We start from the raw sequence: 27,041 nt of genomic DNA on the forward strand, positions 1-27,041 counted from the left end.
GCAAATTAAAATTACCACTTTCATCATTCTTTGCCAGAGATGCTTCCACAGCCGTGGAAGGTTGCAATGGGTTTGTACTTCAGACCAACTTTTCAGCTAGCTGGGAAGTTTTCAACAGAGTGCTCAGGACTTTCCCTTGCAAAGGTTTGTTTTCAGCCATTTCATGCTGTGTATTTTACCCTTGTGGCCAAATCTGGGACAAATACAGTTTCTTAATGCACTGTCCTCCCCACAACTAGCCCAGGTGCATGCTCTCCTCCCTTACTGTAACTCTGAAAAAATTCCTGTGACTGTAAATTGACTAAATTTAATCCTAACCTGTACAACTATGATTAAAAAATAAAGGTCTGTACATCCGGTTAAAGGATAAAGGCTTCAGGAGCTTCCCATGACAGCCACCAGGACTCTGAAGCACAATTCAGCCTGCAAACTTTGGCATAGATAAAAAATGGGAGCTGGTGAGTTATTTGATAGGGTCTGACATCAGTGAACTGGCTTACAGGGACAGAAAGTGAAATGAGAGACCAAAAGTAGCTGAGATTTCACGATTTGATCCTCACATCCGTCTTGGTCTGGGATAGACTTAATTTTCTTCTTAGTAGCTGTTATGGACCTGTGTTGTGGATGTAGTATGAGAACAATATTGACAACACACTCACAGTTTAGTCGTTGTTAAGGAGTGTTTACCCCAAGGGCTTTTCAGTTTCCCACACTCTGCGAGCAAGCAGATGCACAGGAAGCTGGGAAGGAGCATGGCCAGGACAGGTGACCCAAAGTGGCCAAAAGGATATTCCATACCATGAGCATCATGCTCAGTACAGAAACTGGGGGCAGTCAGCTGAGGGGAACAATTGCTACTCAGTGACTGGCTGGGCATTGGCCAGCGGCTGGCTAACAACCATACTGTGCATCACTTGTTTCTTGTGGGTGTAATCCTCCTGTCTCTCCCATTCTTATTACAATTATTAATAATAGTATGCTTCATTGTGTTTTGATTAATAAATTGTTCTTATTTCAATGCATAGGGCTTACTTTTCCAATTCTCTGCCACAGGGGTTGGGGGGTGAGCGAGTGACTGTGTGGTACATAGCTGCTGGCTGGGGTTGAAGCACAGCTTGTTTCAACGTGCAGAAAAGCTCAGTCACTTACAAACAACTGGAGTGTTGCTATCTTACTGCACGGAAAAGGGAGGGGGGACATGGAATAATGCAAAGTATTTAAAGAAATACAGTAATACAAAACCAGGAAAGACATCCCACAGGGAAACCAAACGGTGCCCACTCCAACTAAACCTGAAAGTTGAGGTGGCAAAGTTGTACTGCCAATTCACAATATGGGAATCTTAAAATTAAAAAAAAAAAAAAAAGTAATACATTTTTAAAAAGAGGGTGACATGGAGTCCAAACTGCCCCAAAACATGGTGTTGCAGGGAAGCTCCTAAATATAAAAAATATATACAGCTACATGTATTGCAAAAAGAAGGAAAAACCTGTACAGAAGAAACACACATATTATTTTAATTTTTTTTATTAGTTGTGCTCTACAGCCTTAGAGAAATGGTTCAACTTACTAAAAATTATGTCTGTGTGACATACCACCACACAAGTAATTAGCAGGTTATTTAGGCATTGCAGAGTATCTTTATGATACAATTTAAACCTTTACTGGATGCAATTGAAAGAATACAGTTTTATAGTTGAAAAACTGATTTAGAAGTTGTATTTAAGTTTAAGCACAATGGCAGGAACCAGGAGCCCACTATTAGATATGACACTCTTACTTCCCATTTACTCCAACACAGCTCTCAGCATTCAGCACTTCTGCAGAGCTAAGCATCCATGTACCCATTTGTACATGATCCATGGCTAATTTCACATGCAAAACCCAAATCACTAAGGCCATTTCTACCATGAAAAGAAGCAAAAGTCCATAGCCTTATCACAGCTAACACTGTCATAGCTGCATACAAATCTTCAATTAGATGGGTTACATGATGCCAGCCGTGCTGACAGACATCATAATGCAAAGCTAAGAGAAGTGTTTCATCTAATAAAAGCCAGTAGTGGATCAAAAGGTTTTGCAAATTTGAAAAAGTTGTGGGGAAAAATGCATATCAGATTTGCTAGTAAAGCAAGATATACAAAGTGCAAACTCACAAGAACTGTAAATTCTGTAAAGGCTACATATAGAGGGAAGTAAATGATCTGTGAAAAGAACATACATTGTTTGATGAGAAAATATTACTTTTCTTACCTAACTGTGAAATACAAGTGATTTAAGTACGGTAGTCAAACAAAGTAACTTCCCTCAGAGCTTGAACAGTACATTAACTGCTGTATGTTTAGTCATTACATTTGAGAGTTGAGAGTTGATAGACTTCCTCATTCAATTCCTTTCGCTTTCAATTCTGATCGAACGCGCTGCAGATAAGAAGAATCCGGGTAACCAAACCTAGGAGAAAGAGAGAATTCTTTGGGCTATTTCTGCAATGAAGAACTTGACAATTCTACAGAACCATCTCATCAAAATACTTTTAGAAATCTCTTTACAAATTTTATGCAGCTCTTGCCCTAGAGAGAAAACAGACCCATATTGCCAGTCACAGAAGTGACACAGACAGCATAAATCTACAAACTTAAGGAGCTGCTACATTTTGTTGTCCATATTGACACTAAGAACTTGATTTTCAAAGTTGCCTGGCGTCTCCCTTCAAAATGATAGGGTGTTTGAGTATACGTCTTTTAAAACGAAAATCAGACCTGAAGCATATCCAAGTCAGCATTCAAATCCGAAACATAACGGCTGGCACCTCTGGACTTGAAGTAGTACAGCACCAGAACTGCGTATGAAGCAAGTGATATACAAGAGAGAGAATTTGCACAGAGGATAAAGTAAAACTGATACTTTTTGCTCTTTCAATGATCCTAGCCCAGTCAGGTGGATCTAGACACAAGCCTTTAGAGCTTGCAGGACACCACCTGCCCCTTAGAGGCTGCAACAAGCTTGGAAGGACTGGTCCAAGATTCCCTCTTGCCTCTGCTGCAGGCAGCTCATACTCAGCACTGGTGATTGCTCCTTTCATTTAAGGGCAGCAAGTCCTCAAGAAATACTGGATACAGCTGTCATCTACTCAGAAAATCCTCTGACAGCTTGAATGGCCAAAGTGGGGTAACCTTTTTTATGGATGGGGCTGGCACTGTGTCCTGTGCTCTGACCCACTAAGTGCTGCACAACTCATGGCTCCTAGCATCTAAAAGGACATGACCACATCTGTACTACAATCTCACTTCCTGCTGTTAGCTCTGTTAAGCAGAATTTCCAATCATGTTTTATGAAGTCCAAGTGCCATCTTTACTGGGATCATAATGGACCAGCACCTCCTGATGCAGAACAGCAGGTAACAGGAGAGGCACAGATCAGAGTCCAACCTTAGATGTCATCAAGAGCTTGTTGTCCTGTAGGTTCTAATCAAAGCAGTTATTAACTAAGTGCCTTACAAACTCATTGGTGAATGAGTAGTCTGAGGAGCAGTGGAACACTAAGCTCATCCTTGTTCCAACTGTCCAAACAGGGGAAGGTGATTAACATCTGTATCCATAGAGCATTCCACAATCACTCTGTTAGTGACAAAATCTGAAAGCTCTAAATGTGGAAAACATTCAAGGCAGTCCTCCTGATACATCTGAGTAACAACAGTATTGCATAAAGACAAGACTGCTTACTGGGTAGGTCCTCCCACCACGGCAGTTTTGTGGTGAATATCATTCCATGTGATAACATTTTGTTCACCAGTAGTATGTGACTGCCCCACTGTGAAAATCAATTTTTGGTTAAAGGCCCTTTTGAGGAGCTGCAGAATTTCTCGCCCTTCCTCATTGTCAGGTAAATACGCTCTTCGGTAAGCTGGCCCATAACGCTGCCCTGGGTTTGGATGGCTGCTCTGTTTTGTAAAAAAACAAAACAAAAACACATTGTATATCATAAATCATTCAGAAGGACATAGCATGACTGATAACTGATTCAGAGTTTTTTTTTCTCTTTAGATACTTTCTTTCACACAAATTTCATTCACACTGTTGTCATTGCTCATACATCCATTGTTATTTTTAAATATGGTTTTCCCTCTTTTCTCTCTCGAATGCATGGCGCTGCACCCGTGACTTTTAAATTTACTCCATTCTCAGCCCTAGTCATGAATCCAAGCACATAACATAAGGAGATTTCAGACCTGGAAAGCTCTTACTAAGCCAGCCCACTATTTATATTTGTCCACTGGTGTCCACAGCAAAGAGAACACCCCAGAAATGCTCATTATACTTGCAAAACTTTGCTTATATGATATCACTGCATAGATTTCAGTTCAGTTATTCCTACTGTACAAATTAAAGACAGGTACCTCTGTCCTGGTGCATATAAAATGGAGGCTGATCATCTGACCATTTAATTCCTACTGTATTTACTTAATCACTCCCAAAAATATTGAATTAAACACTTGCAAATTTGTATCAAACAAAGAAATGTCTTCCCTGAATATGCATTAAAGTAATGGGAAAATAGTTAATTTTTTATTCAATATTGGTTTTGTTGTTGTAAGAAATATTTAAGTATACTTACATTTTGAATGCCACCATTCATATCATACTCAATTACAATAGTGTCACAATTGGGATAACCAGGAAGAGAAAAATTGATTGTTGTAGCTGACATTGTTCCCTCTGGCTGGTTTCCTCTCAGGACTCCACAGACGGTATTACAAACTGGACAAGCTTGTTTGTAAGTCATGGCTCTGTCAATGCAAATTTTGCAAAATGCATGTTTGCACCTTTCTAGTATTTCTTTATTTTCAATTGTGTCCCTGCAAATTGGACACTCGTCATCATCTTTTTCTTCTGTCTTTGCCAAAGTCTGTCCTTCAGAAGAAATGTTATTCTTTTGCCTAACACTGGACTTCTTAGATGCTCCTGTAGCCTCTTGAGAGCTGAGGTCAGAGGACAGTGGTGCTCTAGTTCTAGTTTGTGTCCCTTCAGTGTTAAGAAGGGACTTAATGTACTCTTCAGCAGCATAAAGATGGTCTGGTAAACCCCTTATGATTAACTTATCTTCAGTCTTCTTAAGTTTTACATTAAGATCTTCAAATTTCTTAGCATTAAGTAGCATGTTTAAAGTTTTCTTCTGATCTTCTGAAAGCTTCATGCTGATGATTTTTTCTCTTAACATTGCAGAGGCACTCTGAAATTCACTGATGAAACTTTCAGTAGCATGTGATGACATATCAAAAGTTTTGGATTTAGGCCTAAATATTATGATCTTCTGGCCATATGGATTCTCTTTTATTTCTACCAGTGTATCGAATTTGCCATTTATGTTTTCAATTTCTTTGCTTAGTATGGTTTCCAACAATTTAAACACAGAAGCATCAACTTCAATTCCATTCCTGTATTTGTACCATTCAGATGATATTTTCATATTCTTTTCAGCTTGTCTGTTCTCACCTTCCTCTGCTAGAAATTTTTGGGCGGCTAAAATCTCACTCCCTGGACCACGGAGTAGCAACTGATTCCCTTCCTCTTTAGCAAGAAGATTTTTAAACCTTTCATTCAATTTCATTATTGTCTCTTCTAATGTGTAACTGTTTTTCATGGGAACTATCTCCTCTGTCAGATTTTCTGTAGCTTTCTGAAAAGATCTGATAAAAGAATCACTAGCTGCTTGTAACAATGCAGGACTTTTATCAGAAGATATGCATATTAATGTGTTATCCTCCTCATGACCTTTAATTCTTATACGCGCTCCAAACCTTTTGTGTAGTTCTTTGATTTCTTCTTTGCGGGTATGACTAAAATATTCATAGAGAGTTGTCACAACTGCAAACTCAACCATTTCTTCAGTATTCAGGCCATTTTCATCTTTCAAACTATTCTTACATTCAGATTGTGAAAAATCATGGTTTGGGTCTTTGCTTGCAAGGATATCTTCAAAGTAGTGATAAGCTTTTTCAATATCTGTAAAATTTCCTGTCAATTTCTCAGAGCCATCCATGCCAGGGTTTCCTTCTCTCTTTAAGTTTGGACACATAATGGTAATTTTCTCCCTTTGGTCTTCAGTGAACATACTGCTATTCAAAGTAGCAGATACTGTAAGAAATATCTAAAGAAAAGACAAGAATACATCAACACGATTTTTCTCTAAGGTTCTCTGCTTGCTACTTCTGTATTTTCAGCAAGGAGAAGCTCTGTCCATCCCAGTAGTGCCAGATTACTACACATAAGTTTGCACACAGTATTTCTTTTATGTCACATACACTAACAGTACAAACAGGTGAGTAACACAATCTACTTCTAAGTCAGCAGCAAAAATGAAATGCCTTAATGTCACCAGCATTGCAGGAGGAAAGACAGTAACTCTGCTACTTAGGCTGAGACTGTGACCTCTGCTCCCAACCTCTGCTCCCAACCTCTGACAACAGAGATAGCAGAACTAAAGGCAGGCAACCTCTTGGCTGAGCTCATTGTGTTAGGCCCTTTTCCTATCATTACCAGGCCCTAGAAGTCCTGCACACCAAGCAAACAGACAAAGCAAACAGACAAAGCAAACAGATTTTTTTCTTTCCCTCCCTATCACTCTCAAGGTTTCTGGGCACCAGGCTGACTGGTGCCCTCCTTCCTGGCCTTGAAGGTCCCAGATACCCTGCCAACCAGGTGCTGCTGGCCCCATCCCAGAGCAGGCAGGTTTAATGGCACTGCCTACAAGATCAATCAGTTACACCTCCTAACTGGGAATTCAGGCCACAACTGTGGCTGGACAGTGAAACCCATAAGGACCCCTTGGTGGCCAGGAAGATCTCCACTGCCCTCTGCTGCCTTTGAGCACTGACTGGATGACCCAGATGCTTTTATGTGTTTTCAAGTCTAGATTGTGATTGTTCTATCAATACAGCAACCCAAGTATTAAGATATGACATGATTTGAGAGGGTCCAGATGACTAGAAACCATAAGCAAAGCTGTGCTATCAAACACAGTACTACACTACTTACAAAACTGTCCTACACTGATTCTGCTTGTAGAAATCCTGTGGTATTCTGATCATTAACTCTATGCATTCTAAAAAGCAAAAAGCTTTAATTGTTGATGCCTTATGAAAGCAATGACCTAGAACAGACACTAGACAGAGTGAAAGAATAAAGTAGGTGTTTATTAGAAGGCCTCAATGGATACACCTTGGGCAGCACAAGAGCCCAGCCAGGGCTACACCCAAGATGAACCCAAAATGGTCATAAAATGGATGACCAGTCACAAGGTCTCACAATTTTGTAAGTTCTGGTCCATTTGCATATTGGAGTTAATTGTTCAATTATAGTCCATCATTGTTTATGCTCTTGGGCCTGAAATTTGGATCATTTGTCCTTGGTCCCCAGATAGAGAAAGAATTGTTTTGTCTCCCTACTCTGTGAAGAGAGCTTACTATCCCCTAATATGAAGCACAGAACTACACACTAAAGCAGTAGAGAATCTTGAAAAATATAAAAGCTAAAACCTGAGGCATCACTGTAACTACATTTTAGTGCCATTGTTATTCTGCCAAGGATCCCCAAAAGAATCTGTCTATCCCCTTAGAGCCAGGTTACACAGACACAACATGTTTTAACACGATCTATAAATTATATTTCATTGTTCTGATTAATATTAGACTTTCTAGTTTTCACTTATTATCTTTCTTTAAAAATTTCCCAGAAGTCATGCTTTAATAACTCCAAGAGTTAGGGCAGAAAACAGGATTCTAAAAAATAATAACAAACATGTTCACTTCTGTACTTCACACAGACAGAAGGATAGGGAAATTTGCAGTACAGATGCTAGGTAAACACTATGTTAGCACATGCTATACTTCAAAAGCACACCTATGTTACCAAGCAAAACATGGTTAAACCCTCTGAGCCAGATATCAGTGTCTTGGCAGAGCCACATCCACACCATGTTGCCCTATCCCATGTCCCTAAACACAGCTGATCTTTTTTGTGTAACTTTTAGTTCAAAGTGTCTGAAATCATGTTTGTGGTGCTACATCACATCACAGCAGACTTTTTTAATGCTGAAGTGATGGAGATAATTAGGGTTGCCTCAAGATGCAAACCATGTTGAAAGAGCAGGTGGAAAGGTGGAAGAATAGATGAAGGGTGTAGGTGGAAAGGATCCAAATCTCATACAATTCTTCTACCTTTTGGGAGCAGCCCTTGGTGCATACTACCCCCTGAAACCTGCCAGAGTGCTGCTTTGGGGAATAGTGGTTGGCACCTGTCAGAGTCAGGCTGGAAAACAAGCTGCCTGTAAAAATGTGTAGACTGACCTCTGGTCTGGCAGTCAAATGTCACTCCTGGCCCCTATTTCATTGACTAAGATCACATAACCGACACTTTTTTGGCACGAAGTATTGAAGTGCAACATAAAGAAATCATGGAACTACATGCAGGGCAGGTTATGACATTGCTCTTCTTGATGTACCTTTTTGGTAAGGTCTTCCTTTGCTGTGGCCCCATAGCCACCGTTGTCCCACCGCTCCTGCTGGGGCAGGGAAGGGCTGGCAGCGACCTTGCTGTGACTGGCAGAGGCCTGTGCTGTAACCCGGCTCTTACCCGGGTCCCCTTCTCCCGACAGGATGACTATGTCCAGGCATTTTGCACCGAGTTCCAAGGTGTGATTTGTGCGGGATTCCACACTCTTCCTATCTGTGGTAATTTCAGAATCACAGAACTGTTATGGCTGGAAGGATCGTCCGGAGATCATCCCACCCAATCCCAGGGCCAGGGCAGGGCCATCTAGAATGTCTCCAGAGACGGAGACTCCACGACCCTCCTGGGTAGCCTGTTCCATTGCTCTGCCACCCTCGATGTAAAGAAATTCTTCCTTATGTTAAGGTGAAATTTCTTGTGTTTTAGTTAACGCCCTCTGCTCTTTGTCCTGTTGCTGGCTACCACCGAGACGTCTGGCATGCCTTTGAGATATTTTTACGCATTACTGAGATCCCCTTTGAATTTGGACAAAGGCAGACAAGGCTGATAAAGTTACGTGATAGCTACCAGGGGTCCTAGAGCCGCCCTGCCCAGAGACTCAAAGCCGTGCCTCGGCGGCCATCTCCAGTCCCCTCACAGCCGCCCCCCACCCCCGTCCCGCCAGGCCGAGCAGCGGCGCCCGGCCCATACCTTGTTCCTTAAAGAAGTCCACCCAGTAGGTGCCGGGCTTGGGGCCCGCGCGCACGTTGCACTCGCCGCCCCCCGACCGCTTTCCCGACTGGAAATATGCCTGGAGCTTGAGGATCGCCTTGTCGCCGGCGGTGGGCACGGGGCTGACCCGCACCAGCAGCGGCGCGGCCGCCATAATCCCACCCCGCCACTCGCTTTCGCTTTCGCTTCCCGCTCCGCCGCTCGCTTTCGCTTTCGCTTCCCGCTCCGCCCGCGGCTCCGAGCGCTGAGGATCCGCCCTGAGCCGTCTCATGGGGGTCGTCCAGGTAGAGGAGCGGGGCAGGGGAGACAGGGGCCCGGGCGGTGGCTGCCTCAGGGGTCGGGCTGCGGCGGGAACTCCCGGCGGCGTTGAGGGGAACGGAACAGTCCCGTCCTCTGGCCTGGCGCTCGGGAATGACTCTTCCCGGCCTCTCACTCCTGCGAGTCGGAGCCGGAGGAAGCTGAGGGTAACTTCACCCACAGAGCTCCCGCAGCTCCGAGCAGCATTTTAAAAACTAGGAAACTTCGTACAGATGCTTGAAAAGCTGCTGCTGCCGGTTTGATTTGCAACAGAACCTCTCCTGAAGGAAGACAGCCCACGTACTTTGTTGCTTGTAACATTTACTTTCTCTTTTCCTTTTTTTCTTTTTTTATTACAATAGAGTTACGTTGCAGATTTCTTCAGAGGGAAGCCCGCTTTAGGTAAGCCTCTCATTTAGCCATCTGCGAAGTGTGTAGTTGTATATACGTTGAAAACTGACAGCTACAGCCAGCAAACTGGAAAACAAAAGCCAAAAGCAACCTGAAATTCATAACTAATGTGAACTATACACGGTTGTGAATCAACATTATTATTAATTACTTCAACAGGACTTGCTTGCATTTCTCTCTTAGAAGCAAGAACTCAGAAGTGTTTTGATGAGTCGGCATGTATACTTTATAAGTGCAAAACGTCAGAATTTTTATAAGCAGGTAGTATACCACGGAGGAAAGTTTGACTAAACTCACACAAATTGATTTAAACTAATTAACATAACTGCTGTAGTACAGTATTGCTGACATCTGCCAGGAGGGGGCTGTATAGCCATAGTGTTAATGTAAAAACTGTTCCTTTAAAAAAGTGGTTTAAAAGCCTTTCTGAGTTCATAACGAAGTTCCATACAAAGAAAGAACTTGCTTGTGGGCTTTAAGTGCAGACCAAATGAGACTCACAGAATTGGAACTCAGTATAGGATCTCTGTGGCACAGTTAAATGAACCTGCTTGGGTTTTCTAAACCTCTGAAAAGGGGAGAGAAAAGATTAGAGTGTGTAAAAAAATGTTGTTTAGCAATGACAGTAGGATAAAATTGAGAGCTATAAACCACATTTCTAGATAAAAATAAATGTTTTGATAGTAATACCTTCTATTTCACTTTATATTCTGTATTCTAGGGTCAAGCATCGTAATGGATGAGGTCAATTTGATGATCCCCATCAGTAAAGATGCCTATGAAGCTCTTAAGAGAAGAGAAAACTGTCTAAATAGTCTCGTTTCCAAAAAGTTTGCTTGTAGGTTGGCCTTCAGAAAAGCAACAACAAGCACTGTTGAAGTATACAGAAAAAAAATGAAGTCGGGCATTGACATTTGTGTTTATAAGGATGATCTCACAAGACACAAGGTCGATGCTGTAGTGAATGCAGCCAATGAGTATCTTGAACATGGAGCAGGTCTTGCTCTTGCCCTTGTAAAAGCTGGAGGGCCAGAAATAAAAGAGGAAAGCAAACTTTATGTTCAAAGGTGTGGAAAAGTCAAAGTTGGTGATATAGCAGTGACAGGTGGAGGGAAGCTTCCTTGTAAGGAAATTATTCATGCAGTTGGTCCAAAGTGGTATGCTTCTGAAAAGGAAAGATGTTGTTACCTTCTTCAGGAAGCTATTTTGAACGTTCTGTGTTACGTTAGTGCTTCAGGAAAGGCTTTAAAGTCTGTGGCTATCCCAGCAGTGAGTTCAGGTATCTATGCCTTCCCAGTTGATTTGTGTTCTCAAGTGATTGTAATGGCTGTAAAGGAATTTGTTGAGGCAAGTCCACCAAGCTGTCTCAGGGAAATCCGCCTGGTGAACATTGATGAGTCTACAGTGGCAGAAATAAAGAAGGCCTGTGAAAAGTTTCTGGGTGATAGCAATTCACTTGAAGACACTGTGCCACCTTCACCAAGCCAGGCTCCACCTCACCTCAAACTTGAAAACATTCGCTTGCGCATCATAAAACAAGACCCTGCAAATCTGAAGGTAAGTCTGTCCTGTAATTTGTGGAACACGGTGTTGCCTCCAAGTCTTCGCAGGATTTGGAGCCCAAGAGTTCAGAACACATTTTGTATCAGTCCACTAAATGGTTTTCTTCTCAGTTTGATGAGAATTTACATGTGGTAATTAAATCATAGTAGCAAGGAGTTGGTTTTTGTCCAAATGGGTATTGAACTTTAGAATGTTTTTATTTTGTTCTTGTATACAGGCTGTTATAATAGGAAGCAGCTAAAGGTTGAATGATTTAATAATACATCTCTATGTTAAGGTTTATCTTCTTATTATGTAGGAATTCACATTGTATCATGCACTCCATAGAAGTATTCTCATTTTCTGCCTTGCTTTTTTTTCCTATAATTTATGTTCTCATAATTCCATTACTGGAATTATTCAGCAAACACTGAAAAGCAGAAAATAACTTACACAAATGATGTGCACCTTACATTTAAATAGAGCATTACTTAAATTGATTAACTTTTTAGCTAGAAAATCTGATGCAAAATAGATGACCTCAGTCATAGGAATTCAACAGAGCTCTTAGACTGCAAGGTACATCACAAGAATGGCATTTACTTCTAGCAAATACTATATCTTAAAAAATAAATACATTTCTATTTTAAAGAAGCTTCATAATTGAAAAGGAAGTTTGTTTTTTTTGGTGTAAGAACAAAGGATTGCAAAGTTGACCTTGCAGAGAATTTTATTAACCATTTCTACAACACTGAAAGATGCACATGTCCTGAAGACTCTGAGCAAAACATGTTCTTGTGTCTTTAGATAATATTCAACAATTAAGGTTAGAACAATTACTGCTGTTGTCAGCATTTTGTAAACAAGTTTTTTGCATTTTCCATATTTGAAATACATGGCACCTACTATGGGAATCTGCTTTTTCCACTGGGAAAAATGATAGCTTTGCAGTTCCCTTATGTGTACTGACACTGCTGTTTTGGTGATGTGTCCTTGCTACCCTAAGGCTGGGATGACAGCCACATCCGTAGTTCTCTCCTGCTGATAATTGGCACGTGGGTCACTTAGATAGTGAGAGTAATAATTCTGTTCAGTGCACTCTTTGTGCACACTGTTGGTTGCTGAACTGCCACTGCAAAGTGCAGACTTGGATGTATTCCAGTGCTGTAGTAGTAAGTAGTAGGAAAATTCAAGCAGCTGATCTGTGGCAGTCAGGGCTCTGTACAGGAATTGTGTTTCGAAAGAATTACAGGAATTGTGCTCTCTATAATAGCAAAGCTTGCAAATAGTCAGTTTGAAGTACATGGAAATTTGCACTCTTTCCTTGCAGAATACAGCTATTGTTAACCTCCTGAATGCAGAGGGTGAGCCCTCCTCTCAGACTTCAAAACGACTGCTGGAAAAAGAGGGTCCAGCTTTTCGGAAGGAACTTCACCGTCATCTTAAACATCCAACACGTTTTAAGGAGCCCATGGTAATCAAAAGGCGTGAGCTGCCCTCTACATTTGTACTGCACATGGTATTGCAATACCAGCATCCGGTGTTACAGCTTCAGGTGACTATCATTTACTTTGGATCTTAATGGATTTTCATGTTGGATGGTGTGATGCCGGAGCCTTCCCCCAGATCGGGGTGACTCCGGATGGTGGTAAAGTCTCTCCTCCAACCCGTGCCTTCAAAGAAAGACTCAGTAGTCTTCAGTCGTCTGGTCTCAAGGCAGTTTATTGCATGTTATCTCAAGGCACACAGACTCCCTGACATTGTCCCTGACTCCTTCTCCCTCTGCGTCTCTCTTCGTCTTCTTCTCTGTCTCCGTCTCTGTCCCTGTCTCTCTCCCCCGAGGGGCTGGTGCCATCTTTTATATCACACATTACGTATTAGGTGTTTATAGTTTTTCCCCAATGCCTATTACCTATGTTGAACAGTGACTTTCTACTCTAAACCAATCTGTGAGTGCCAACACCACCAAGAACATGGGGAATAGGAAGGAGAAAGAAGGAGGACAGGGCACGCCCAAATCCCTCCATCTTAGAACCTCTGACCCCCATGTACAAAACTCAGACCCCTCTGTACAAGGCCTAAAACCCCCCTGTACAGCACTCAAAAATCCTACCTTTCACTTTGTGACTACTTCTATTATAATATCTAAACTTTTGTGATTTCTTGTTCTTCCTGCAAGGTTGGTAAATTGTTCCATGGGTCAGACTCAAGACCACAGGGGTTCCTGGCCGCCTGCCAGGGTCTCAGAGGCTTCTGCCCTGGGCCCGGAACATCCAAGAGTGTCTGAGGGACACCTTGGGTTCCGACAGTGTGAGGACTGAAAGATTTTGTTTTGCCTGCAGGAATTGAAGGATGCAGTGAAAAGATGCCTGGATCACTTTCAGGACCACTCATCTCCCTCAGTTTCTTTTCCAATAAATTGCTCACCAAAGCTGCCTGTTGACATAGTGGCAGAGACCATGATTGAAGCAGTTTTAAATTTTGCTAGGACACATCCTACGAAGAAGAGAGAAGTGCAGTTTGTCATTTGCCCAGATGACCATGCTGCCCATGAGGTAACCAATTCATTGTTAACTACGCATAAGGAAGACAGAAAACTCTAAAAGTATTTCCATAGATGACTAAAAATTATGATAATCTGTTCTGTACTAACAACAATTGTGAGCAGCAGGTCCTTTTGTGAAACTATTACTCTCATTAACAGATACTCAGTCTTTGCAAATACTTATTTTCTCTTCACTAAGCTAGAAGTCTTCAGCCTGTAGTCTCATAAAAAGGGGAGAGAACTGTAAAATTCTCATGTCTGTCAGTGAATGTATAAGAAAGGGTCTACTCTTAACTCATTATTTCCTCCTCAGGAAATACTTACAGTCAGTTTTGATTTTCTGTATAGAGCTCCTAAGGCAAAACACTATCAACATATATGAGCTAACATAATAGAAGGATTTCAAGTAGACAGGCAGGAGAATAATCTGGATTTTAAAACTGAGTAAGGATGCATCAGTATTAAACTGCAAGTAATGAACATCTTTATCTTATGTGATAGCATGAGATAGGCCACAGCCACAAGGAGTTGGTAAAGGTGCCATTCAGTGTGTTGGGTGTATTACCTTAGGAGATGCAGAAGAACAGGAATGCATTTGATATTGTCAGGAATAACATTTTGGGAAAAGCTGACAAATGCCAGTGTTAACAATTTCAGAATAGGGGTAGGGGTGTAAACTGCTTGTCTAACACTTTTGAAGATACTAATTGCATATTTGATAAGAGATTGCAAACTGCTCCCAAACTTTTATCTTTCAAGGTTGTCCTGAGAAAATTCTATTCAGCAAAATACAAACTGGAAAACAGAAGTGATCCTTTGAGTAAGTAATGAACAAAAGAGGCATTTCCAGCAAATGAGTACTCCAATTTGATAATCTGTAATCACATTCCTTTAAAATAGGGAACTTAGTATTTACATATGTGTCTTGGGGAGAGGAGGAAGCAAAAACTCATGAGCACTTTGTATTTTTACATCTATAGGAGTGGAACTGCGCAGTCCCTTTTAAGACTTAAAACCCATTGTCATTGCCTAACTTGTTGGAAGTAATTTAGTGAAAGGCAGATAAATTCTCCATATGTGTATGTGTGTCCTGGAAACATTACCTCCTTGTAGCTAATCTCTTTTTTGAGCATACCAGAAGAGTAGTGTGTTTCTTGCACTTTACAGCTGGGATTACAAATAGGAATTTGTGTCAGCCCTTGAAAGCTCCTCACTCTTACAATGCACTTGTATTAAAAAATATACCTATTATCTTCCAGGTACAGAGTCAGGCAGTCAAACTGCAAAAGAGATTGCAAGCAGTGAATCCGTGATTGAACTTAGAGGGTGCACACCCACAGCATTGGGAGCAGCAGAATCGTGGCTCCAAAATGTAATGAAAATTCAGGAAGGTTACCATGCTGTTATTGAAAACAACTACATCTTTTGCCTTGGTAAAGAGGAGTTTGCAAAACTCTCTCGAGACCAGCCTTCTAGTGTCTATGTGTCAGAAGAAGTGAGAGATGGACAAGCAAAACTGGAGCTTCAGGGCCCTCCTGATGTTTTGATTGATGCAGTGCTCACAATTGAAGAATTACTGCTTCGTGTGCAAGAGAAGACTATTGCTGAACAAGAGAAACTGCTCTACTCAATGTGTATGTAATGTAAATAGTGCCTAAACAAGGTTAAGTATGAAGCAATGTCTATCTCTGTATTGCTGAGAGTGGACAGACGTCCACTCTCACACACGCATACTGAGTGTTGCTTTAATTACTGATATCCCTGTACTTTCACCATGTGAACCCCTGGAAGACCATTTGTTAGCTGTGGTCACTCACTTGGCAGTATTCCCAGTAGGGCACAGTTTATGCAGGGGCTGCCCATGATGTATATCCAGCTGTGGTGGAGCTCCATCCAGGATACCTTCACTTTAAAGCCTGGCCACTGGAGATTTACAAAATTTGCACTTAATTAACACACGCCTTTGCTGAGCTCTTGCTGGCTACAGCTGGACCACTGTTGCAGGGCTCAGCAGTAGACTTGTTCTGCAGAGCTGTCATGAACAAGTGATACAACTAATGTTATTACAGAAAGCTATTGAGTGATCAATTTTAATTCATGCTTTTGATAGTCATTTAATATCAATACCTTTATATGAAAGCTCAGCTGTGAGGGGGTATCACGGAGATCATAAATTGCTTTTCTTTAGTTTTTTCTCTCCTGGTTTCTTTATAATAAATGTATATAAATGTATTCTATTTTTTTGCATTTATATATATATATATACTAGTCTCTCTCAGTATTAGCCTCTGACATTACTTCAGAGAACACTTAACACTCTTTGTTCTTAACTAAACCACCAGCTAAAGGAGTGGATCTGCCTCCCTTGCCTTTGCCTCAGACATTATGAAAATTTTACTCCCTTATTCATATCCAGGCCAAGCAGAAGCAGCCCAGCTTTCAGAAGGAGACTTTCACATGACAAGTACCGCTGACTACTTCCAGATTTCACCAGTAGAATGCTACCTCCAGGAGTTTAAAGACAGAGAGAAAGAGTTTGAAAAAGCTGGACTTCGTGTTCTCAGGGTAAAGAGGATATTCATGGAGAAACTGAATATCAGCTCACATATTTGAACTAACATATTTAATGTAAGCGTAAAAAATTCAGATTAACTATTTCAATGCATTGCTTTTAAAAATTAAGATAAATCAACCTCATCCAGTCTTTAATCCCAATGAAAAGTATTTTAAACTTCACGCAAATAATCAAAAAGTGATTAAATTCTGAGAAGTCTTTTTAATTGTATTGTGTGTTCTCCCTCATATTTCAAATATCCCTTTATAGGACTCTAGAGAAATATGAGATTGGTAGGGTAAATTAAGTACGGTATTCGAGGACACTAATTCAGCGTCTATTTTCTTTTTGTGAGCTTGACACTAAAAATTTGCCAGAGTTCTGATGTGATTATGTGTTAAAGCTGGAATCATACTTCGGTATCAATGCTTTGCTGAATAGGAGGTGCACTCAATCTCTTCAGCAACTCAAGTATTGGAAGTCAGTATACCAGGAAGTATTCAATGGGAGGCATGGGATAGTGGTATGATTATTTTCTTTGGATCAGCTTCAGTTACTTTGTCCATTATGTGGTCAGTGCATATAAGCTAAAGCAAAGGTTCTTCCATTGAAGAACATAGCCTGAATGAAAGCACTTATGAATTTCATAATTGGTCTCCATCTGCTTATGCTAAGCTGTTACTTATGTTACAGATTGAAAAGATACATAATCCACTTCTATCTGCTGCATTCAAACAAATGAAAAAAAAAGTAGATGGTAGCTCCAAAACAACTCACAAGTTGTACCAGGATGTTCCTGCTGAGTTCTGTTGCTCAGTTTGCCAAACTGGATTTCACAGGATGTATTCTCCACCAAAAGGTAATAACTTGCTTTGGCATCTTTAATCAAAATGAAGTGACTGACTACTAAACTCAAGTTAAAATTAGAAAAAATGGCATTCCTAAACAAGAACTGTTTTTACTTGTATTTAGATTGGTATGAGCTCACTTTATTATATACAGTATGGTTTCCCTTCCTGATACTGTAGAGCCACTGTTTCTGTCCAAACACTGGACAGAATTATTAGTATACATGTAATTCCATGTCCAAGTTTTATTTTGTTGCATCACTGTAAAGAAAGTTAGTGTCCTTATGTAGCTGCTGCAAACCTGCATTCAGCAGCTTGGTGCTCTAAAACATGTTCAAGGGCATCACAGAACACTGAGGCTGGAAGGGGCTTCTGAGGGTCATGCAGCCCAGGCCCCTGCTCAGATCAGGTGTGGTCAGAGAGAGCAGATAATCTCATTGCTTAGGCTGCCATTTGGAGTAAAGTGCACTTGGAGGAAAGTTGTGAATCCATGAAATATTGTAGTAGACAGATGCTTTCAGATAGGGAAAGAATAAGCATTTACTGCTTCATCCAGCAGTAAGTGAAGTATGTGATATTTTGCATGTCAATTGCAGAATGGGATTTCAAGCAACAAACTGTTAAAAAAGTGGAGATTTTTGTTTCTTTGTCTATGCAATGTACATGGCACATTTCCACACTTTAAAAGCAGTAAGATGTTGGTCTAATTTCTTTGCACTTTTCCATTTGATACTGTAACAGCACTTCATGTGACATTTTTCATATAAATCTCAAAGCTATTTTGTAGTTTGCATTATCAAGATCTTACTGCCTTTGTTGTTTATCAGAATCCCTCGTACATGATAACTGAAGTGTGAGTCATATATTTATTTTATATCAATCCTTTAGACCTTGATGATTCAATCACTGGATTAAGAGAGAAATCTGAACAGTTATCACTGACTCCAGTGTTAACTCCAGCAGTTAACTGGAATGGCCATCAGCTGTCATTGCTCATGGTTTCAGTGGGAGGTCAGTGCAAGCATCAGAGCCACTCCATGAAAATTAACTTCCAAAAGGATGGCACACATTGAGCAGTCACATCACTTGTAACCCAGAATGAAGCAGCAGCCTCTTGGAACTACCACCCTGAAAGAACCAACTGCTAAATGCTTTCTCTTCTGAAATTTTTTCTTTCTCTTTCCAGAACAAAAATATGGAGCTGGCATCTACTTTACAAAGAACCTGAGCTACCTGACTAAGGGTAAAGCTACACAGGAAATGGATTCTAAAATGTACGTGTTTGAGGCTGATGTAGTAACTGGCTTATGGACTACAGGCCAGCCGTCTTGTATTATGCCACCAGCACTGGACAGGAATGCCTTTACATTGTATGACAGTTTAGTAGATAGTTTGTACAATCCTGAGATCTTTGTCATTTTCAATGGTTTTGCAGCCCTTCCACAGTATTTGCTGACTTGTTCCCCAGTGACTGAGAGGTACGTAGCTCCTGGAGGAAACAAGCAGGATCCTCAGTGGGAATAAAATAGAACTGTAGCTATGGTGAAGACCCTCTGAGAACAAAGTCTAGTGCTTAGATTTAAGAGGATGCTCTGCTTAGTAGTGTGCTATGGTCAGAGTGCTTCCTGAAAAGCTCTCTGAAATATTTGTGAACAAAAGAGTACAAAATACAGTGTAATGTTTAACATTAACATTTAACATACCTGGTCATTTACCTTATGCCTTAAAGTGATCTCAGCTTGTGACTATACACTTGCTGTTTGTGTAGGCTGTCATTCTTCCACTGCATTTTTTTAGTCTGACATATTGCATATATCAGGGAAACACAATAAATCTTGGTTGTGCCTTTTAAGTCTTAAGTTTTCTTTTCACTTAAGATAGGAGAATGTAGCAGATGAGAGCTGTTTTCTGCTTAGGAACATGCTATTATATACAGTTATGACAAACATAAGGCAGTACTTCATTATTTCTTACAATGGTTGCTGTACAGTTTTTATTAGTTACTTCAAGCACTGTAGATGCACATATTCAAAATAAAAAGTATGAATGTCACTATCTGTTAACTTGTGTTTTTCTGTAGTCTTAAGAACGTGATTTGTATTGTACATGAGCTTCAGATTTCTTAGCAGCATTCAATCTATTTGAAAGGTTACAAAATAGTAGAGAACTGGTTCAAGCTACAGCTTGAAATTATTTTTCAATTAAATTACCTTTACCAACATCTTTTAAAGATTACATTGTCAGCCTTGTAGCTGGGAATCCCCACATTGCTTCTGCAGTGATCTGAAGCAAATACACGGAAAAGCCCAAGAGCTGTTACAGTAATTCCAGTGTAAAAGGGATTCAGTCCAGCACTTGGGTACCTGGAAACTTCCGCTAGTAAAGCCTGCTGATGGGGAGCAGTCTGATCTCTAAAACATAAATGAAATTAACATTTAATAAAACTTTCCAAAATAATTTGTTAATGGATTCCCAGAATGCTTTTACTGCACCTGCAACTCCTGATCTAGTAGCTGTAGTGCTAGGAACCATTCACAAGTCCAAAAGAAATTAAGTTATAAAAGTTTAATTCTGAATTCTGAGATTACAAGTAGAAATATTTTTAACCATTTCAAAATAAACTTTTAGATTAATATATTCATATTTTGATTTTTTTAAAAATTATTTTTAAGATTAGCTATGCTTGCTGTTGCACAGATAGTTTTGTAGTGTGAGTCTCTTAACACAAGAGTTTTGCTCTCAAGAAGTCCAAAAGTTGCTCTTAGAAATTATGCTGCAATTCTGACTAGAATTAGGCTACTCCTATTTTAACGATTCCATTAAAGTATCCAATTGTTTTCTATTTCTGTCCCCTTGTTCCTCATATTTCTTGATTCCCACATTACTGCCATAAAAACAGATAGTTGTAGATTTAAGATTTGTTAGCACTGAACAAAGGTAAGTTCTTATGTCAGCATGCTTCAAGATATATTTTTAAAGGGGTTTCATGGCAAGAATTTATTTTTCTTCTATTGTCTTTTTTGAAAAAACTCAGTAATGAGTTTCTGAACTACAGCATCAGTTTTCAGAACACCGAAAGCAATGTTATTTTTGGCACAATGTAACATCTTGCTCCTAAGTGGGAATAGAGAACAGTTTTCATAAGTCAGTATTAATTTAATACTGTAACACAAGTATTGGTAACTATGTATTTCATAATTTAATCTTTCATTCATTAACCTTTTTATTAACTATGTAATTCCTCTTAACTGTATGTGAAAAGGTCTGTAGTCAGTTTAATAGAAAAAATAATTATAGAGAAAGCTTTTAACATCTTACTCCTGTGCCCAGTACAGGCTTTCTCTTCCCTCCACATACACCTGCAGTTAAGGATTGATTCAGTGTTACTGAATATTTATCTTTCATTTTATTATAGCTTGATTTTTCCTGACGTATAATTTCTATTTCGCCAGTGTTCTCCACATGTAGTGATATGCTATACATTCTAGATATATATAGCTTTTTTTAAAAAACTGGTAATGTAAGAGGTTGTACATAATTATTTTCTTCTGGTCCTCAAAAAGAATAATTTCGTGTACAGAAACTAGAAAATAAACCCAGCACAAACTAGATGTACCAAGTAGTACATATTAAAATAATTACCACAGTAATTGAAAATTCCTGATCTTAGTCCTACCATAATCAGTTAACCAGAGGCTATTCCACAGCCTCTGGGATTTCTCTGTTGTCCACAATAAGGGTATGAATAATTCCTTCCTTTCGTTTCCCACTACTGACAGCCTTAATGCAACAGCTATGATCAGCAACAGTGAAGTGAGTTTCAGTCCCATCTTCCACAAATTCACCCTGGGAGAAAGGAAACAAGAATAAAACCAGACACGTGATATTTTAATAAATGAGAAGCTCGAATGCATCAATGTCAAGATCACTTGCAGTTCCCACAGTTTCAGCAGCTTTAGGTACCTGTGACAAATACTGCCTGAAAGCTGAACAAAGCTGCTGAATCTCAGGCAGGGCTCTGTCAAGGTGCCTAGTTAAAGACTTGTGGGTATCAGATGATGAAAATGTCACACAATCAGAAATGGTAAGGTTGGAGTTGGTGAATCAAACTGATGCATCTCAGTAAACAAAAACAGAAAAGGCAGCATCCTGCCAAGTTGTGCTGCACAGCCTGTAGGTGCCACACGAACCTATGCTCAAGTGGCAGTGAAAGGTGAAGTATTTAGGATGCCTTCTACAGCAGATCCCTGAATTGAGTACAACAGTTGTGTATCTTGGCTACACATCTCCTCCTGCAGTTCTGTAATTTCCTGTTACAGATTTTGCCAGGCATGGCTGTGTTTTTGTTATGATGTTTGTGACAGCAGAACTAATGTGTGCTGCTCTAATAGAAGCACAGTTTGACACTTAACCTGCACTCACAGCTTGCAAGGACACCTCTGAATGCTTTCAGTACATTGTAGAAAAGACTGAGCCATCAGGAGCAGAAGTCCTGATTGACTGGAAGAGGAGGCTTCTTCCACTAATTACTAAGCAAACATTTGGTGAATCTTTTCATCCTACTCTCAGGTATAGCAGAACTGTTTATTTTACCATTTGTACTTATGCAGGGGCTTCCTTGTGGCAGCAGTAACAACTTTGACACCCCCTGGTGAGAAAGCACATCCTTCAAGGATGGGAAAGCCTAGCTGGTGTGTATATTGAAGATTAAACCACTCATCTGTCAGCCTGTTCTGAAAATTAATGCAGATGTGATCAAGATAAAAGATTTGACTTGTTCCAATGAGGTTCTTAAGCTCTATGTATTAGGAACATCTCAAGATGGCAAAAAGCATGAGTCGTAACAGACTACATGTGTTCAAGATTCAGTGACAACTATTACAAGCAGGTTTGGATGCAGTGGCTCTACACTCTGCATCAAACTCAAATCCTTCCCAATCTCCATAAAGTTTTCTCCCTAAAAACCCTGCACAACTGACTCAAATTTCTTTTGTTTGTCTAAAAAGGGTAAAGAAAAGCATCATTTATCCTTAAACTAGCAGATATTTGACATATGAACTGAAATACTGCCTATTATAAAAATCAGTGAAGGTCATTTGGAACAGACCAGGAGTATCCTGGCTCCCTTGGCCTCTTTGGTAAAGGGAGATAATGTGCCCCTCTGGGGCTTATTCTGCCAAGCTTTGGTTACGTATCCATAGCCTGGGAAGAGCCTTTGGAAAGGATCACGTACCGCTGTTTCCATTTTTTGACCGTTGCACCACACATCCATAGTGTCCTTTTCTGTGAAGGAAAAGGAAAACAGGGTAGAAAGAACAAGGTATTCTTTTTGTCCGTACTAACAAGGATCTAGGCGTTTAAAAGATCTACTGTGGAATTTTACTTTCAATTCCCAAATGAAGTTCCTAAGTAGTTTAGAAAGTTTGTTCTCACATTGGAGAGAGAAGAAGCTCCGTCATGAGCTTTTGCTTTGAAGATACATTTTTACCCCTCCCTAACCCTGGCTATTAACACTGTGTTGTTCTGAATAGTGTCAGAGATACTCTGACAGTCTTAAACTGAAAAAAATTAAAAGTGAAGTAATTTCTGCTAATTATTTGAGTGCTGGTTATTCAATAAAGCTCTAACTCTTTTTCCAGGTCAAATTAATTCAAAAGCAGCATTATTTAGTCCATCAAACTGTGTATTCTTAATATTTCAAAAACACCAAGTACCACTTTAAATATCAATCTTAAGAGTTTTTTTGAACTTGAAACAGAATAGCCTTTTACTTCTCCCAGCACATCCTCCTTAAATTACTTTGCTGTAGAATTCCCTTTACTGACACTGTCATTGACACAACATCAGCAGAGAGCTGAACCCTGCTTGCCTTTCCAGTAAGCAGAGGGATATTAAAATTCTCTAAAGACTTATCTGTTTCTGGCACTAAAACTGTCTTTCTTCATTGCTTCCCTTCATCTTAGGGCAGTTCATCCTGTCCTGAGGTTTAAGAAGAAATCATAGTCTGAGATCTCTTGTCTCCAACTCTAACCATACAGCAATGCCCAAGTGAAAGTTTTCCCACTAGATGCCATGGACAAATTCCTCAAGGGATCCCTTCCTCCCACCTGCTTGTAATGTAACTGGTAGAGAGGGGGCAGAAGAGAAGCAATGCATTGGTAATTGTAATTTACTATTAAGAAAGTGAAAGAACATCACTGGAAGGTTTTAGTTTAAGTTTGTACATAAGAAGTGATGTAGAAAAAAAGATGCTCATCACTCTATCAAAAATGTGGAATAACATTGTTGCACTTCAAATGAAGACTTCTTGACCATGGCTAATGATTTTTGGAAGGAAAGCCTGGTTACCTGCTGAACAACTTAGACCCACATGAGGTTTGATCACAGTGCAGGTAAAATTTCTGTAACAGGCTTCACCTGAAGAACTGCCTTGCTAGGGCAGCTCTGTGGATGCAGCAGCAGTAATATCTCCCAACTTCCCCCCCACCAAATCTAGACCACACGGCTGTAGACTCACACATGTATGACAAGATCATTACTTTTCAGACTATCTTTGGCATCTCATTCCAAATTTCCACATCCCCCAGGATTTTATACTGCATCAGAGCTACCCACTGAACTGTGCTTTCTCTTAATTACCAGTTTTTAAATGAACAGAAGTTTGTTCAAAGGCAGCAACATGTAGTCACTCAATGTTTACTTACCTAGAACAATTCTATAGTCTGTACCTCCCAAGTTCAATATCCAAGTATTGGTTGTTTTTAACCTGTTCTCTATATACTGCTTGAGACTCTTTCCATTGATCTCCAAAGTATATTCATATGCAAAGCCACTGACTGCATCAATGTTAATAGCAGCTTTAGTTTTAGTAGCTCCAACAGTGAATGTTTCTTTACCCACTAATTTAAACATCCATTCTCTTCTTATTTCTTCCTGTAGGAAAAAAAAAAAAAGACAGTGGGTATTAATTGAAAAAAAAAAAAAACAACTTGAGTGCGTGTTTTAATATTAAAAAATTGAACTGGAACTCAGGAGATAGCTCAGTACTGAACTGCTGTTGGGGAATGAATGCATACACAGTGCTTTGTATGCACAGAGTGCCTCTGCCCAAGGACAGCAAAGCACTTCATGAATACTCACACCTTAATTGGAACTGAAAAAAAAAGAATGATGCATGTTATTAAATTAGGTAATTAACTGAATGTACCTCACTCGCATTTATTAATCTTTAGTTTGTTGTGATGTGTGTTGCATGGAAGTGCACTTATATAATCTGTATCACAGTGAATTCTGAGCACATAGCAATTTCACCTTTCCATCAACATAGACAACACGCTTTCCTGAAGTGGTCCCATGTTCAAATTCAATCTTATGAACACCATCACTTAAAGCTACTTCCCAAACAGCCACCAAATCTGTCATCTTCTCTAAGTGGCTGTACCGAGACCTAAGGAGAAACCAACAAAGTAAATTAATTGTCGTTGAAAGTTCAAGTCCCGATGTCTGCAGTTCAAAGCTTTACTGCTTCTTCTGCTTTTGTATTTGCACTTTTAGCAAATACAAAATGAGACTTGGAAGAATAAGCATACAGAACTGCTTATATTTTCATGTTTTTCAGACATTCAAATATGACAAAACATCACAAAATATAAACAGTTAAACAGACTCATTTTGACAAACAGTACAAAGACACAGCTACCCATCTAACTTCAAACTCCCATTTCAGGTGACAATATGTAACAAAATTATATTTAGTTTTAAGATACTCCTGGACAGTTCTGCTATTTCTTGGTAGGCATTAAAATATAGTATTTGATTGGTGTCAAAGAAAGTGTTTCAGCTTTTTAGACTTGAAAAAATAGTCTAAAACGATTTGCTGTGTTAACAGATTTGTCTGTAATCTCATAAACACCTCCTACATAATTTGGATATGCAACTCTGCACACACAGGGGAAGGGATCTGGCAAGATATCCTTTTATTCAAGTAATTTTTAAAGTTTAGATACAATCATAAGTGACCACTGGAACTGTGGATATCTTTCCAAATCTGCTCATATCACAGTTCTGATTCTTTACCTTACTTCATCGTCACAGACAGTAATCTCCTCACCGGATGCCATAGAAGCCAAAAGAGCTTTTAATCCAATTAGCAGCAAGAAAAAATAGAAAAGCAGAATAGTAGGAGAGAAGCGCTGAAGTCTAAAGTTTCACCATTTTCTCCAGCTAAGATAAAGGACATTTTTAAAAGCATCATTAACTAGCGTGCAGTGCTGTCATATATATGATAAAATAAAAACACTTAAAATACAACCATCTTTCTCTAAGACAGAAAGGCAAGTGTATTTTAAAAAATATTATATTTTACAAAACCAAGTAAGTGCTAGTAAGGTTTGTCCTACCTTTACTAGCTGCTCAGAACTTTGTCAGTTACTGGACAGAAAAATGGGCTGCCTGATTTGTGAGACAAAACTTAGAAATTAACAACTTGACCAAAGCAGGAACCCAATCCAGAGCTGCCCATCTCAGTCCCAGACCGTAATGAAATTGGGACTAGAAATAGCACAGGCAGTAATTTCACCTCCTCCCTTTTCTAAACAACTGTAGCAGCTTTCAACAGGCACATTAGTAAATCTGACCTGGCAAATCAGTCGCAAAATCTATGTGAGCCACAAGGAACTAATGTCTTACATGACGGTGTTTTATAACCACCGGTTTTTAATGTATTATTTTCATTCATTAATTTCATCATCTGTCTTGTCTGTACCTATCAATAAACAAGCAGTGCTAACAAATGCCGAGGAGGTTGTTTTGGCCGCTCTGAAGTTTCTGGTTCCTGCGAAGGCGGCATCCCCGGGCACACGGTGGGAGTCAGGCGGGGAACATTTCCCTCCTCTGCTCCAAGGAGCAGGCAGGCACAGAGCCGCGCGTGTCCCCGGCACGGATCAGCACAAGGGGTGGCCTGGGGCACGCAGGAGATGCCAGAAGAGGTGTCCGGACAGCCCAGAGCCTCCATCACCCCGGGCAGGCCGCAATGCTGCGGCGTGGATTTTAGGCATCGTTTAGGATCAATGCTGAAAGGGTTGGGAAGCATCCCAGAACACAGAATTTTTTTTTTTTTTTTTTTTCCTGAAATCATGGTAATGAAGCAATACACATTTATTTTACACCAAACGCCAAGGCAGACTCTGGGCCAGGGGCGTTTGCTGAAGGCCAGCCGATCCCACCGCGTCCCAAGGGAAAGCCCGGCGCTGCTCCAGGAGGGAGCAGCTCCGAACCAGGGATACACAGCAGTGCTGCAGCCACCGCCTCTATTCACTGACCACCTCAGCAGCCCAAGGCGATATTCGCTCCATTACAAGGAAGGGCTCGTTCTGAAAACTAGGCTGGGATTACGGCTCCCAGACCATCCACCTAATCCCGGCACGCTCATTGCGAGGCGGCGTACCGGGAAGCGCAAGCCGGACGGCAGATGTGCCCCCACCATTACCGCCGGCAACGAGGTTTTTTCCATTTTTTTTTCCTGTACTTTTGTTTTGATTAGCCCCACGCCCGGCCGCAGCTCCCGCCGTGCCCCTGCTCCTACCTCCGCCCGGTCTCCTCCCCTCGCCTCCCGCGCCGCAAAATGG

The 27,041-nt window shown here is 40.4% G+C and overlaps 3 protein-coding genes across 8 annotated transcripts; 1 reads left to right on the forward strand and 2 right to left on the reverse strand.

Moving 5' to 3' along the window:
- Positions 1-1,511: 1,511 nt before the first annotated feature.
- DTX3L (deltex E3 ubiquitin ligase 3L) lies at positions 1,512-9,489 on the reverse strand. Of its 2 annotated transcripts, XM_053948116.1 has the most exons (6): positions 9,198-9,489; positions 8,500-8,723; positions 4,615-6,147; positions 3,723-3,940; positions 2,760-2,839; positions 2,315-2,451 (listed from the first exon to the last, which is right to left on the reverse strand). In XM_053948116.1, the coding sequence occupies exons 1-5, from the start codon at positions 9,487-9,489 to the stop codon at positions 2,776-2,778; spliced, it is 2,331 nt and encodes a 776-aa protein (XP_053804091.1). In that variant the 3' UTR covers positions 2,315-2,451; positions 2,760-2,775. The 2 variants fall into 2 exon arrangements, with proteins under 2 accessions (XP_053804090.1, XP_053804091.1); XM_053948115.1 differs by lacking the exon at positions 2,760-2,839 and having other exon boundaries at positions 1,512-2,451.
- On the forward strand, positions 9,411-19,467 carry PARP9 (poly(ADP-ribose) polymerase family member 9). Of its 2 annotated transcripts, XM_053948113.1 has the most exons (10): positions 9,411-9,502; positions 9,878-9,917; positions 10,648-11,483; positions 12,799-13,023; positions 13,811-14,023; positions 14,773-14,833; positions 15,273-15,647; positions 16,430-16,578; positions 17,261-17,426; positions 18,602-19,467. In XM_053948113.1, exons 1-10 carry the CDS (start codon positions 9,488-9,490, stop codon positions 18,937-18,939), a joined length of 2,418 nt encoding a protein of 805 aa, XP_053804088.1. In that variant the 5' UTR covers positions 9,411-9,487; the 3' UTR covers positions 18,940-19,467. The 2 variants fall into 2 exon arrangements, with proteins under 2 accessions (XP_053804088.1, XP_053804089.1); XM_053948114.1 differs by lacking the exons at positions 9,411-9,502; positions 9,878-9,917 and adding an exon at positions 10,019-10,187.
- Positions 9,536-27,022, reverse strand: FAIM (Fas apoptotic inhibitory molecule). 4 transcript variants are annotated; one of them, XM_053948127.1, is made up of 6 exons: positions 25,492-25,698; positions 24,727-24,862; positions 24,120-24,348; positions 22,649-22,698; positions 21,092-21,261; positions 9,536-9,992 (listed from the first exon to the last, which is right to left on the reverse strand). In XM_053948127.1, exons 1-5 carry the CDS (start codon positions 25,533-25,535, stop codon positions 21,112-21,114), a joined length of 609 nt encoding a protein of 202 aa, XP_053804102.1. In that variant the 5' UTR covers positions 25,536-25,698; the 3' UTR covers positions 9,536-9,992; positions 21,092-21,111. The 4 variants fall into 4 exon arrangements, with proteins under 4 accessions (XP_053804102.1, XP_053804103.1, XP_053804101.1 ...); XM_053948128.1 differs by lacking the exons at positions 9,536-9,992; positions 25,492-25,698 and adding an exon at positions 26,999-27,022 and having other exon boundaries at positions 19,966-21,261; XM_053948126.1 differs by lacking the exon at positions 9,536-9,992 and having other exon boundaries at positions 19,966-21,261; positions 25,492-25,697.
- Positions 27,023-27,041: the final 19 nt, after the last annotated feature.

Source organism: Vidua chalybeata, chromosome 7, assembly GCF_026979565.1.
Source record: "Vidua chalybeata isolate OUT-0048 chromosome 7, bVidCha1 merged haplotype, whole genome shotgun sequence".
Classification (NCBI taxonomy): domain Eukaryota; kingdom Metazoa; phylum Chordata; class Aves; order Passeriformes; family Viduidae; genus Vidua; species Vidua chalybeata.

Excerpts from the sequence above, each read along its gene's own strand:
- FAIM (XM_053948127.1), bottom strand. The coding sequence starts at position 25,535 with ATGGCATCCGGTGAGGAGATTACTGTCTGTGACGATGAAGTAAG. Across the intron at positions 24,863-25,491 it reads GTCTGTGACGATGAAGTAAG|GTCTCGGTACAGCCACTTAG; the intron begins GTAAAGAATCAG and ends GTTTCTCCTTAG. Across the intron at positions 22,699-24,119 it reads AGACTATAGAATTGTTCTAG|AAAAGGACACTATGGATGTG; the intron begins GTAAGTAAACAT and ends TTTCCTTCACAG.
- PARP9 (XM_053948113.1), top strand. Across the intron at positions 13,024-13,810 it reads ATCCGGTGTTACAGCTTCAG|GAATTGAAGGATGCAGTGAA; the intron begins GTGACTATCATT and ends TTTTGCCTGCAG. Across the intron at positions 17,427-18,601 it reads GATGTATTCTCCACCAAAAG|AACAAAAATATGGAGCTGGC; the intron begins GTAATAACTTGC and ends TTCTCTTTCCAG.
- DTX3L (XM_053948115.1), bottom strand. The coding sequence starts at position 9,489 with ATGAGACGGCTCAGGGCGGATCCTCAGCGCTCGGAGCCGCGGGCGGAG. Across the intron at positions 8,724-9,197 it reads GGACTTCTTTAAGGAACAAG|ATAGGAAGAGTGTGGAATCC; the intron begins GTATGGGCCGGG and ends AAATTACCACAG. Across the intron at positions 6,148-8,499 it reads AGGAAGACCTTACCAAAAAG|ATATTTCTTACAGTATCTGC; the intron begins GTACATCAAGAA and ends TCTTTTCTTTAG.